The sequence below is a fragment of the Notolabrus celidotus genome, chromosome 6, assembly GCF_009762535.1.
Source record: "Notolabrus celidotus isolate fNotCel1 chromosome 6, fNotCel1.pri, whole genome shotgun sequence".
NCBI classification, from domain to species: domain Eukaryota; kingdom Metazoa; phylum Chordata; class Actinopteri; order Labriformes; family Labridae; genus Notolabrus; species Notolabrus celidotus.
In genome coordinates, this window is record NC_048277.1 from 3,094,490 (window position 1) to 3,108,321 (window position 13,832).

Here is a 13,832-nt window from a genome sequence, read left to right on the forward strand (position 1 = left end):
AGGAGCTCGGCTCCGGGTGTCAGACAGAGCTGTTTGTCTAAACTCTGAGCTGTTAGGGGGAAAGTTAGTGAACTGGTCCTGAGGAAAGTTAGTGAACCGGTCCTGGGGAAAGTTAGTGAACCGGTCCTGGGGAAAGTTAGTGAACCGGTCCTGGGGAAAGTTAGTGAACCGGTCCTGGGGAAAGTTAGTGAACCGGTCCTGGGGAAAGTTAGTGACCCAGTCCTGAGGAAAGTTAGTGAACTGGTCCTTGGGAAAGTTAGTGAACCGGACCTGAGGAAAGTTAGTGAACTGGTGCTGGGGAAATGAGTGGAGCATATGTGGGACTGCCACTCGGCTGCGGCTCGACTCAACCGGGTCCAGAGCAGAGAGACAGCTATACAGACAGATTACAGGCAGTATGTGATTAGCAAATAAGCTAACAGCTAAGACAACACTGAGGGGAACTGGCTGAGACGTCAGGAGACGGTCTGAGCAGGAGCGTAGTAGTTTTGTTGAACATGTGTGCACGTGACTCAGTGTTTCATTTCTGATTGGTTAGATATTTATTTCATCATAAATATATCCGAGTTAACCCCGCCTTCTTTATCCCAGCGTTAGAACGGTATCAAAAACTTAACCGATAATACTACAAAAATTGATTCAAGTTCAGTCTTAATATTTTAAATATATATAATATAAATATGACTATAAATATCATAGGTAGACATTTTTGTTGATTTGGGTTACCAGAGGCCTTAAGACGTTTTGACGATCATTTTTAGATTTTAATATCTATACACGCCAAAGAAAAAACTCTTCAGATCTGAAAACACGACATGTTCTTTATAATTTCACTTTTTTTTCACCATTGTTGTTAGTGTCCTCTTCATCTCATCACATCTTTCATTCTCATCAAGTTTAGTTAATGCAAAATATGCAGGACATGTAGAAAAGTCTTCAGTCTCTTCCAGAACTTTTAAAGACACTATCAAATGTGATTTGTTAAAATGTGTGAAGACGCTCTCCATGTCTTGTATTTGTATTTTGTGCGTTCTTTGCATGTCAAATATTTACACAAATGAAGTCCTGGTCCTCTTCTCTGTGTGTAGCAGGGTTCTCAGACCATCTCACTGACCAGAGCTCGGACAAGGAGTCAGGAAGTGGATCACAAACAGACCTGAGGAGTATCTCCATGCTCCCTGCTCCCACTGACTTCCTGTCAAACTCGGGCAGCAGCAGTGTGACCATGCCCAAGCTGATGACTCCCGATGCCTTCATGACTCCCAGCACTTCAGTAAGAACACATCACATCAGAGCCTCCTTTACCAACACTTGTTTTCTTAACCAACAGATGATATTGGCTGGAGTTAGTAATTTTAGAGATCTGTCAACTGTGACAAGGATTTTATTTTTTCTCTCTTTAAACATTCTGTTTCTTATCAGGAGAGATAAAGAAAAATAACAAAACTAAACTATTCAAATAAGTCAAATAAAAATAAAACAAAGTCACACAAGGATATAAAACAATTTTAAAGGACATTTTGCATACCATGTAGCCTGATTTATACTTCTGCGTCGAATCGACGGCGTAGCCTACGCCAAAGTCCTGAGGAAATGCTACATTCAAATTCATGCTAGTTTTCCGTGAATACCAACCCTAGCTTTAATCAAACCGGTCAATCAATAAATCAAGTCATCACTCCCATTCATGTTAAGCCACAGGAGGTGGGATAACAACAAGAACAATTTCAGTGGTTTCCTGCCTGCATTACAAAGACAGACAGCAACCTCTCTTCAAGGTGTCTTCTGTGGTCATCCATGTTTGTGTCCACCTGTTCCCTCCAGGTACCAGCGTCTCCTGGAAGCAGTGCCAGCAGTCTGACCATTGTGACAGCGATCAGCAGCAACTCAGACTCCACCAGCAGGTCTGTAACAGCATTTTAAAGTCATGATCTGTGATCAGATCCAGTTTTTTCTACTGCTGTGCTGGTCACATGTGAACATGTGTTGAGTACAATGTTTCTATGTCACTGTGTGCAGGGCTTTAGATGATGTGAGTCAGAGTCCTATCAGAGCTGAGAACAACAGCAGCAGCAGCAGCAGCAGTCTGACACTCTCCACCTCCGCCAGCAGCCAAAGAGTTTCTTCTTCCGTGCTGCTGCCTGGACTGGAGAATCTGCAGGTACGACTCCAGTCCTCCTCCACATTTATCTGTTCATGTCAAATTTCATTTATTCATCACACGACTTATCTCTCTCCAGGCTTTGGCGCCCTCTAGTGGTCCTCATCCACTTGATAGCTCTCAGGTCCTAGACTCCCCCCTCCTGCCCCCTCTGGCCTCTCCGACAAGGGCCCGCTCCCCTGATGTCATTTCATCAGCCTCCACGGCCATGTCCCAGGACATGCCTGAAATCGCATCCCAGACCCTGCAGCTGCAGCGTGGACTAGTGTCAGGCTTAGACTCTTCTCCTCTTTCTGCACTACAGACAGACAGCATGGCCTCTGCTGCATCTGCCCTGCACCTCCTGACCTCCCCACGCACAGCCAACAACAGGTACTGTGATGGGAAGCTATGATATATATCTGATATGCAACATTTAAAAAGTCAGCCTGTAATGTTATATTCAGGGAAATAACACCAGTAAAGACGTGATAAACACCACTGTTGTACTTTCTGTCTTAGCCTGTTGCCCCTGGAACTCGGGGGTGCAGATGGGCCAGTGGGTGGACCAGTGGAGCCAGAACCAAGGCTCAGCAACACTCCGTCTCTCCTTGAGAACGCTCTGTCCCAGGAGAACCCCGGGGCTGGAATCGGATCAGCAGATAGCAGCGTTAGCCACACGCCTTGGCCTGCTGCACCTGACATCACGAGAGAAACCAGGAACAGTTTGAGGGACAACGGTCTTGGAGACTGGTAATAATTCTCACTGATAGAATCTTTGAATTATAAAACATACGTGCAGCTGTGCAGAGCGTGCAGGAAGATTATGTTTTTTTAATCTTTTAGATCTGTGTTGGAAATGGAAAACATTCTTTAAAATTGCAAAACTCGACTTGATTTCTTGTCGATGTTATACACTAACAGGGTTCTTTAGGAAAGTTGTAAACCTACACACTTTGGAACCATACCAACCTGACACAAAACAGCTTCAATAATGTTTACCCTTTCCTTTTCTGCACTGAACCGATACTTAATAGTATAAATAATACCTAAAACCACTGGTCAGGTAGCTGCAAACACTCAGCTCGACACAGTGAATGAAATTTGAATAACTTCCAACCAAAACCTTTAAACTGAGCATTTACAGATTCAAAATAAACTTGAATTCCCATCCTAACCAACTATAAGTGAATCATAACAACAATTCACTTATAACAGTCTTTTAAGTCCGTTTCACGTTTGTTTTGGGTGTTTTGGGTGTTTCTGGTCCACCGATGCAGCCGTCCTCCGTCAACACACAACCAAAAAATCCCTTAGTTCATCACGAGAAAACACAAGAAGTCATTCAAAAGAAAAGGTGATCGATCACAAACACAACAGCTTAAGGCTGATTTATACTTCTGCGTCTCCCCTACACAGCAGTGCCTGACTCGGACATGAGCACCACATACTTGTGCGTCGATGTGTCCGTGTCATGCAGCAATTCTCCTCCGAAACACTTGAGGGCAGTGTGGTCTCTCTGATAGCCGGTCGCCTGCTTCTGACCCCGCTACGATCTCTGTTTACTTTTCCACAGAGATTCAGAGCGTGTTATGTTAATCTACAGCTGATACATGTTGCTGTTTATCATACAGACATGATTACATGAAGAATAGAGAGCAGGAGATGAAATACACGGCTGATGTGCGGGGATCCTGGAAGTGCTGTAAATGCAGGAAATACAATGCTGCAGAGTGGACCAATCACAGGGCTTGCGGTCCGCGTCGATTCTACGGGTAGTTTTGGAGGAGGTGCACGTCAGCTACACGCGTAGGCCTCTGCATAGGTACGAGAGCACTGTGGACCCCCGGCGTAGGCTACGCCGTCGATTCGACGCAGAAGTGTAAATCAGGCTTTAGATCTCACCAAAACACAGCTGGGTTAAACAGTCGGTGGACATGCAGTAGCTGCGTCCTCTGTTCCTCCCCTTCCTCTACCTCACATCCTCTTTATATCACCTCATTCATACACAAATTAATAATAATAATGAACACCACATCTTCACATACCTCTCCTTGACAGTGGAACCTTTACATACCCGGCATTAAACTCATATCATCACATTCTGTTTCTTTGTGATTTGACTGATAGAAATGATATATTGATCCGTTCAACACATCTAATCATGTTGCCCTGTCACAAAAGCATTTCTAAAACATTGATTTTAAAAATGTGTTTTCATGTCTGCTGTGTTGCAGTTCAAGAGATCAAGAATCAAAGGACAGACACCTGAGCTCACCTTATCATCGACGCTCCTATCACCTCGCACACAATGACAGCCTGGATGCCGCTGCGGAGCAGAGGTAGCAGATTATATCACTGTGTTTGTTTGTCATATAAACAGACACACATACAGTGTTGTGTAGTGGTGCATCTCAAATTCAAGACAACAGTGGGAAATCATGTTTTAAGATTTGAGTCATCATTTCTAAGACAATTAAAGAGCTTTGGCATGTTCTCCGTTACATAACAGCCTGCAGCTTTTCTAACTCTGTTCATCTGTGCGTCTCTGTGTTCTGATCCAGCGACCCTGATGATGAAGTCGCCAGCCTGGCATCGTCCTCAGGGAACTGTGGCACCCGTTCCTCTCACAGAGTCCCCGTGAAGGACTGGAAGACCTCACCACGAGGCTCACCCAAAGTAAAGAGGAAGACTAAGAAAGACGACAGGTTTGTCAGGGCTGAAGTGGGATTTATTCTACATGTATTTATACTTTGTGTTCAAATCTGTGTCTGCTGAAATATACAGAAATACAAATATTACTCGACTGACTCCAGTTAGACTATCACAGTTAAAGTTCTCTATCCATTCCTTTCTTTTTCTGTTTAGTGAATCATCCCAGTCCAGGCAAATGGACTCCGCTCAGGTAAGGTGTTCACTAAACAATCTTTGCACTTTGTTTAGCTGTCTTTCTATAGGACTTTACCCTGGAGGTCTAAATTTAGTTCAGGGGTAGTTAATCTCCCCCCTAAAAAGCCCCTGCTAGGGGTGTAGTACTTTTCGAAGGTCCTGGGACTTTCGGGGGGCAGGGCCTGCAATGCTGAACGTGTCTAATTGGTAGATTAACCACAGTGTTTTTATTCTGCCCTCCGTCCACAATAACATCACACACATCTGTGATTCACTTGATTTCTCTTTCTTTCATTAGTTTTTATTTGTTCTATCTTTTTTGTATGTGTGTGTACTTTTCAAAAGAAGAAGCTGTGATTCTCTTGATTTAGCAGCTTGTAACAGTAGTCTTCTCTCAGCCCACCGTGAATGAGTCTCTCCCGGTGTTACGGTTTTAAAAGTGACCCTGTAAACTGGAGACCTTCAGCTGAACGTGTCAGTGTTTGTGGAGTTTACCCCTCCATTCGTCACTGGCCTGATTTACACAATCTACCCGGGACTTCAGCCCGCGGTCGAAACGCAGACAACAATGGGGGCACAGGAACCTTTTAGTTCAGGGTCAAGTAGTTCTGGGGGCTAAAAGACCCCGGAACTCTTGGTCCAAATGCACCTAATATATCTGATAGTTTGTCTCTGAAGAAGCAGGAACAGTTTCAAACAATCAATCAGACACTTTAAGGTAGTTTGAAATGAATGTACCAAAGCTGTCATATTTCAGTATTAAACTCTGTACAACCCTTCTCTCCTCCTCCACACAGATGAATGCAGAGGTACAGGACGAGTTGTTGATGCTCTTGCGTAGCCAGCAAAGGGAGTTAACTGAGCTGCGTGGACAAATTCAAGCCATGCAGAGCTCCATTTTGGCCCAGGTGGAGCACGTGGTGAGCACCCACCAGGAACAGGATCGTATCCTTCAGTCTTTTCTCACTCATCAAACTTTAAAAGCTTTTTTATTTGTTTCTGTATTCCAAACATCTGTGAGACTTTCTATTGACATCTGTTCTCAGGCTGTCTGAACACCTGTGACTGTGTTGGCAAAACATACATTTTTAATTGAGACTGCTGTGAACTGAAACAAGGGCAGAGCAGTGCAGTGGTTAGAGCAAAGAGGCTCCTGGTTCAAATCACAGCTTGGGCTTTATTATGGGCACTTTGCATATTCTCCCCAAAGATCCCCTCTGGGTACTCGTGCTTCCTCCCACAATCTAAAGACATGCTCGTTAGTTAATTGGTCACTCTAACATCAGACTTCCACCAGATCTGTCTCTGATCCGCAGCGGTCCGGTCTGTGCTCTCTCCCCGTCAACACCCACCGGTTGTGTTTTCAGGACCGCCAGACAGCTGGAGTCATGTGACCGAGGTTTTCCCACAGTAATTACTGAATCAAGGATTCTCCTCCTCCTCTCCTCATCCATGTTGTCTTTCTGGTCCTCTGAAAACCTCTGACCTGTTGACTCTAGGCCTGGCTCCGCTCATCATGACGGTTTGTTGTTGTAGTAAAGTGAAATACGATCTGGTGATAACACAGAGTGTTTTATTCTGAAAATTAAACAGATGTTTTCATTTTGTTTTGGTGCCTGACTTCCTGTCCCGCTCCATCTGCTCTGTTGAGATTGATGCGTCGTGCTCGGGCATCCGGCAAAAATAGAGGTCTTGTGTATCTGATCCGGAGGACTCTGACCTGCTGGATCAGAGACGCAGCCGGAACGCAATGGAGCGGATCCAGTAGAAGTTAACACATTGACTAGAATAGAAACCGATCAGATCTAGTGCCGTGACGGATCAGAGACGGACCAGACACGGATCGGATGGAATTTGGCTGTAACTTGCCTATAGGTGTGAGTGTGGCTAGTTGCCTGTTTTTATATAAGCTCTGCGATTGGCTGGCGACCTGTTCAGGGTGTATTGGGCGACTCTGGCCAAATATCAATCAATCTTTATTTGTATAGCGCCAAATCACATTAAACGTTATCTCAAGACTCTTTTACAAACAGAGCAGGTCTAGACCACTCTATGTCAAATTATGAACAGAGACCCAACACCAAGACAGGATAAGACTCAGCCTGACCCCACCTTAATCCACCATGAGCATTGCACCTCACAGTATTTAGCTAGTTACAGCGGAGAGGACAAACTTCCTTTAACAGGCAGAAACCTCGAGCAGAACCAGACTCATGTTAGACAGCCATCTGCCTCGACCGAGTGGGGTCTGGAAAGAGGGATAGAGGAGAATAAGAGAGAGAGGGAGCGGTGATAGTGATGAGATGAGTAGTAGTAGCTGTTGCCACTGGAGTCCAGCACGTCCGTATCAGCTGGAGTCTGGAACGTCCACAGCAGGAGGACGTCTACGGCAGCTCAATAGCTGAGATAGGTCCCTAAACAGGATAATCTGGATGGATGGTTACCTGAAGCACTTGAACCTACTCTGCATTATTTCTATTCTATAAAACACTTACTTACTTGGAGAAATGTCCTTTTGATAAATGGCAACAGAGTTGTTTTCACAGAGCTTGATCTCTCTTGATGATGCACCATTGTTGGCCTTGACCTCTCATGACCTCAGAGCGCAGACTAGAACGAGTGCTTGCAGAGAGACAGAATCACCAGCAGCAGCTCCAGGAACAACTCAGCCAGCAGATCAGCCATGCCCTCAGCTCGGCTCTGACCAACAGGATGGACAAAGTGCTACGAGAGGAAATGAAGAAAACCGTACCACAGAGTAAGAACACGCACGCACGCACGCACGCACGCACGCACGCACGCACGCACGCACGCACGCACGCACGCACGCACGCACGCACGCACGCACACACACACACACAGATGTTGCCTGTGAACAAAATCATCAAGCCCTGAGTCGGAGGGGACAGAGAGATCAGGGGACTGTGTGTAAGATCATCCTCACTTGTCACCAGAGGATGGTGGTGTTGCACCATTTATTGTTACTTAGATACAGGAAACAGAGTCCATGCGCATATACAGAAAAAATGAAGTTATCAAGATCATTTTCAACTTACAAAAGTATTAATAATAATAGTAGCACATTTACCTTTGTCATCATCCATCTTGTTTCAGGACAGTTTAGGGCGTCAACCTTTGTAGCCAACATCATAGAGGATACTGATGCCTCTCAAAAGCAGCTAGCAGCCAGGCTACATTATGACCTTAACCTCCCCCTGCTTGTTGTTTCAGCAGGGCATTCAAACACACATCCAGAGACTACAGTGTTGTTTTATCCACATGTTATGATAAAAGTATGAACACATTTGCAGCTTACTGAACACAGCTTTCTCTCTAGTCTTTTTTCCTTCCATGTGCAAAAGCATGCCTGGTTGAAGAGACTTCAGTGTGAAGACCCTTTTTTTTCACTGGATGTCTCCAAGGTTATTTCACAGTCCATGCCATTACACTTGGTTTCAGACCATACACCTGGGCAGCGACCTGGTGGGACTTCATGCTTTTCATTATGGTGCACATTTTAGCATGATAGAGCAGACACATAGGCCCAATCTCAATGTCCACCTTAAAACACTCACTGATTTTGAGGCGCGTTCCCGCTAAGTCCGTGAGGGCTTAGGGCTGTCCCTCTGTCAAATCATCAAGTGTGTGAGGGATCTCTCTCAGACTTTTTGAGCCCTTTATGCCCCCTTTCCATATATGGGCATTTTTGCAGACTTAGTGTAAGGGAATTACCCAGAGTTCATAGCATTGTAACGTGAAACACAGGATTCCAAGGGGAAGCCAGTGAGCATGGAAGGGTAAACGAGCACCGTAACATGAAATAAAAAAAGTGCAACAGTAAAAAAGAAGCATCAAAGTTGCAATACACACCGATGTGTATATACAGTATATACTTATAGTTATATAGCCTATTTATATATTTTAAATGTTGTGGTTAAGCAGTCTGTACGGTAAGAGCCTGGATCACATGACATTCAGGCAGTCCCTCCCTTAAGCGCCTTGAATTTGAGGAAAGTGAAATTGTGCGATAAACATTCCTAATATCGCTAAGGTGAGCTGGTGACATCATGCAGGCTCACGTGAGAAGTCACAAAGTGCTGTCCCATTCCCAGTTCAGCTGTTTTGAGCCCTTACAGTCTCTTGCCCTCAATCACTTCACAGCTGACGTCAATTAAGTCAAGAAGGGCTCAAGGCTTAGGGGAGAGATTGAGATTGGGCCCTAGCCTGACTAAACCAAGTGGCAACCTTCGGTCTCAAAGTATGAAGCAGTACGTACTGATTTGGTCTAAATTCAGTATGTAGTAAAGAGAGTAAAATCTGCAGTATGCCAAAACTACCTGGATGTCGCACTGATTCAGGAGCATGTCTCAGTCTGCAGCGGACCAGTCTCCCTCACGTACTGTTTCCCATAATGCACAGCACTAACTTCTTCTTTTTTCCGTATATGACGGGGAAACTCAGTTTTTATGTGCTGTGAAAATGATCAAATTCCATATAAACCACTTCTTAACTTTTTAAATCACAAGTGTTGCTAAAGAAGCAGTTTATCTATCAGCTTGGTCGTTTACTTCAGCTTTCTGAAACCAGAAATCCAGCAACGCCTGACCCAGCATCCTGCAGACGAGATCCAACAGAACAGACAGACTACATACTACCTTCAAACACAGTATGCAGCAGGCAGATTCAAGAACAGCCTAAGTTATGTTGAGTTCAGCATTTCCAATATGGCTCCCTCCGCCGACTGGCCTCAAAACAGTGCTCAGGAACAGATGGGTGATGTCACAGAGACTAAGTTCATTATTTATACAGTCTATGGTCTAAGCAGATCAGCTCAGGTGCTGCTGCACTGCTACACATCTACAGATCAATAGTGTTTGCAAAAAAATATATCAATCTTCAAACAGTGTGCGGTTCTCTGCAGAGCATGTAGAAAAATAAACACCTTCCCTACAGATTCAGTATCTATGTTTACATATGCATATTCATCTACATGATTAAAATCATTCTGATCAGAAATTCATACTTCATCAGTTTGGTTTTTCTTCAAACCACGTGTCTGTCTACTCTGAGAGGAAACAAGTCTTACCACTTGGAGCATATCTCTGCAGTAAGAACAGTCTACGTCACAGTCACAGGAGAAAAAAAACTCATAACTGCTTTATAATTCACTGTAACATTTCTATCTAATCTAAAAAGTAAACATTTGATTATTTATAGTTATTATTAAAAACTCAGTGTGAAGAGATGGGACTGGTGGCTCAGCAGCTGCAGTGCGTTAAAGCTGTCTGTCTCAGGCTGAGCAGACAGCTGTGTGAGGCTGCTCTGTTTGCATTTCCTCCCCGGGGTTACACTAAAAGATGCCTCGTATCCTTTTATATTCCTTTCCTTAATTTCTTTGCCTCAGCACGTCTGAGTTTCTGTTTCTTCATACGTTTTATTGGGATACTTTCCTGTGCTCCGTTATGGACCCCAAAATCTTCTTCTTTTGGACATTTTTGGGCTCAGCAGACGCCAAATTTAATGGACGGAACAGCAAACATTCAAAATGAACTCCATTCATCTTTCCAATTTCACAACACTAATCATTGCTGTAAACCAGGCATGTATGCACAGACCTAAAACTTTCTCCGGAGTCCCCTACCTCCCCTCATGTAAAGGTTAGTATCATTCTGATCCTCGTTTCCTCTGTGTGAGAGGGATTGCAATCATCTTTTGCGTCCGTGTGTAGGTTTCAGCTTACATTTATCTAAGTTATGAGATCTGAGGTTTGCTGCAGCACTGAATACTGACTGAATGTAACTGCCTGCTGAGCGCCATGAACAAACACATGACATTGCTGTGGCTCCTGTATTGTCAGCCTGTTCCTGTATTAATAAGATCAATACAAAAGGCTTTTTTCGACAGCAGGAACTTCACCCCGGAACTACGTGCATTTTGACCGGTGGACCCAGGGTCTAAATTTAGTTCAGGGGATGATAATCTCCCCCTAAAAAGCCCCTGCTAGGGGGGTAGTACTTTTCAAAGGTCCCGGGACTTTCAGGGGGCAGGGCCTGCAATGCTGAACGTGTCTGATTGGTAGATTAACCGCAGTGTTTTTATTCCGCCCGCCGTCCACAATAACATCACACACATCTGTGATTCACTTGATTTCTCTTTCTTTCATTAGTTTTTATTTGTTCTATCTTTTTTGTATGTGTGTGTACTTTTCAAAAGAAGAAGCTGTGATTCTCTTCATTTAGCAGCTTGTAACAGTAGTCTTCTCTCAGCCCAACGTGAATGCTGTTGAAACACAGAGGGAGTTCCTGGGAATGCAAACTAGTTTAGTTTTTATTAAGATTTCAAAATATCCTCATCAGATATTTAATGATGGTCTAAAGACGTTTATGAGGGATGCATCCGGCTGAGAGTCACCAGTTAACAGGGTCGCTGTTTAAACCAGAACACCGGTCGATCTCTGCCACGGCTTTTTGAGTTCAAAAGGATTTTAAAGCCGTGTTGAAACGTCTTTGCTACTCGCGCTTATCTCCTCTCACGTGTTGATTCAGTGAATCCATCTGTGATGAAATATAGAACCATCTAAAACAGAGCCAGTTGAGTCTCTTCATGCTAACAGGCTAACTGTTGTGTTGCTCATAATGATACCTGCCTGTCCGTCTGCTTCTATGGTGTCATCTGTGATGAATGGCATTCCTCTTTGTGTTACTGCCCTCTACTGGTCTGGTGGTGTAGTGCATTTACTTTTTTTCCCCTCCATACGTCACTGGCCTGATTTACACAACCGGGACTTCAGCCTGCGGTCGAAACGCAGACAACAATGGGGGCACAGGAACCTTTTAGTTCAGGGTAAAGTAGTTCTGGGGGCTAAAAGACCCCGGAACTCTTGGTCCAAATGCACCTCAAGTAGATCTGGTCTAATTACCGTATTATGTTGACTTTCACTATGTCACAGTGTCATTAAAGTATTAGACATCACCCTGAGCATGAGTTAACTTGCAGCTGATGCTCTCTGTGTGATTTTACACCTTTTCGAGATATCTTATTTTGACCGTCCTCTCTACTCTGAAATGTTCCTGCATTCTTTACTCATGCCGTGATCTCATACAGGAGCTCTTTCTAATCTGTTTGATTGATTCTTCCTCTCTCAAGCTATCTCTAAGAGTCTGGAGCCAGTGACGGGTCAGCTGAACAACACAATTGCTGCTAAGCTCACCGCTGTGGAAGTCACTCTAAAGGAGAATGTTAACAAGGTCGTCAAATCCAAGGTAAGTGTCTGAGCTTCATCATTGCCCTATCCTGCATTTCCAAAACATCACAACTTAATCCTCTTCCTGTTTGCAGAACACAACAGATGCGATTGGTCGAGCTGCAGCTGAAGCGATGCAGGGGCCAATACAAGCAGCCTATAAAGATGCCTTCCAGAGCATCGTGCTGCCCGTCTTTGAAAGAGGATGTCAGTCCATGTTTCAACAAATCAACGACAGCTTCAAACAAGGAACACAAGAATGTAAGGCAGTCTTTTCAAATGGCAGCATTTCTACATTTGTCAGCTTGTGCCCAAACGCAGTTTTTGAATAGTCACCACAAGCCTTTCTCCAGAGTCACGATGGCTAATGATCCCCACTCAGACACTTAGATTTGGTATTTCCTTCATATTGTTTGTTTCCTGTATCCAGCCCTGAAATCAGGGTCTGTTTATCTGCAACTCTTATTAAATAACTCTCTCTTTGAAACATCTCAGGGACAGCTTTTGTAATGATCTCCTTTCAGACTGAGCCAGGGCACTGATGTGTTGATAAGTAGTCTATTTATTCTGAGATTGTGCTCATACCAACCTCTGGAAACTTACAGCAAGATGGTTTTTTTTCATTTTTCCAAGGCTGTCATGGTCGGTACAAAGACGAGACACACAGTTAGCCTGCAGCGAGTATTGATGCCACAATGCCTCGCTCAGTATGTGTGCCCTTGCAAGCTTGTTGAAATTTAAGTTTAATCCATGATCAATTCAAGGCTTCATGTTGGATGACTGAATTGATATTTGCCTCCTGACAATGGAGCGTAAGGGACCGAAAGTAGGGGCACTAAAAAGCAAACGTGACTTCTGTCCATTCAACAATCATCTCCACCGAGGTAGAAACGGTCTGGTGTTTTCTTTCAGACATCCAGCAGCTTGAGAGCCACATGAAGAGCAGAAAGCAGAGAGAGCAGGAAACACGAGACCCCATCGTTGCCCAGCTCCAGCAGATGATCGAGGGCTTCCAGAGCTCCACGGATCAGCTGACCAGTAACATCACTGCTAATGTCCGGGCAGAGGTTCAGCACCAAGTCCAGATGATGGTGGGAAAGTACGTATCTGAGCCCTCCTGCACCGATCACACTGATAATGGATGATCAGTTAACCTAGTTTATGTATCACATATAAGAGAACTAGTCACTTCTTTCTCCTTGTTGTTCCTCTTCTTTTGATCTTCTTTCTTCTTCTTCATCTTTATATTTTGTATTGATGTATTGATATAATAATTATTATTTATTATAAAAATAATAATGATTATTATAACCAAGTTTTTGTTTCACATATAAGACAACTACCCCTTTTCTTCTTCTTTTTATTTTGTATTTATTTATTTGTATTATTCAATATTTTGACTATAATTGTAATATTATTATTATTATTATTATTATTATTATTATTATTATTATTAATAGTATAACCAAGTTTATGCTTCACATAAGATGACATTTTTCTATCTTCATCTTTCTCTTCTTTTTAATTTATTTTTAATTTATTTTTATTTTGTATTTATTC

The 13,832-nt window shown here is 43.6% G+C and overlaps 1 protein-coding gene across 7 annotated transcripts in view; it reads left to right on the forward strand.

The window, feature by feature from the left end:
* The window catches only part of edc4 (enhancer of mRNA decapping 4), a 43,339-nt gene that overhangs the window by 17,971 nt on the left and 11,536 nt on the right, over positions 1-13,832 (forward strand). For 4 of the 7 annotated variants that reach the window (XR_004631623.1, XR_004631624.1, XM_034686289.1 and 1 more), the window contains exons 15-27: positions 1,089-1,273; positions 1,825-1,904; positions 2,020-2,161; positions 2,241-2,533; positions 2,663-2,893; positions 4,378-4,482; positions 4,705-4,848; positions 5,009-5,045; positions 5,827-5,974; positions 7,632-7,787; positions 12,176-12,291; positions 12,368-12,533; positions 13,185-13,371. Coding sequence is in view for 5 of the 7 variants with exons in the window: in XM_034686289.1 (XP_034542180.1) it covers positions 1,089-1,273; positions 1,825-1,904; positions 2,020-2,161; positions 2,241-2,533; positions 2,663-2,893; positions 4,378-4,482; positions 4,705-4,848; positions 5,009-5,045; positions 5,827-5,974; positions 7,632-7,787; positions 12,176-12,291; positions 12,368-12,533; positions 13,185-13,371 (1,990 nt within the window). In the remaining 2 variants the exon portion in view is untranslated. Of the gene's footprint in view, positions 1-1,088; positions 1,274-1,824; positions 1,905-2,019; positions 2,162-2,240; positions 2,534-2,662; positions 2,894-4,377; positions 4,483-4,704; positions 4,849-5,008; positions 5,046-5,826; positions 5,975-7,631; positions 7,788-8,143; positions 8,335-12,175; positions 12,292-12,367; positions 12,534-13,184; positions 13,372-13,832 lie in introns of those variants that run through there. The other 3 variants (XM_034686290.1, XM_034686292.1, XM_034686293.1) reach the window with 2 other exon arrangements.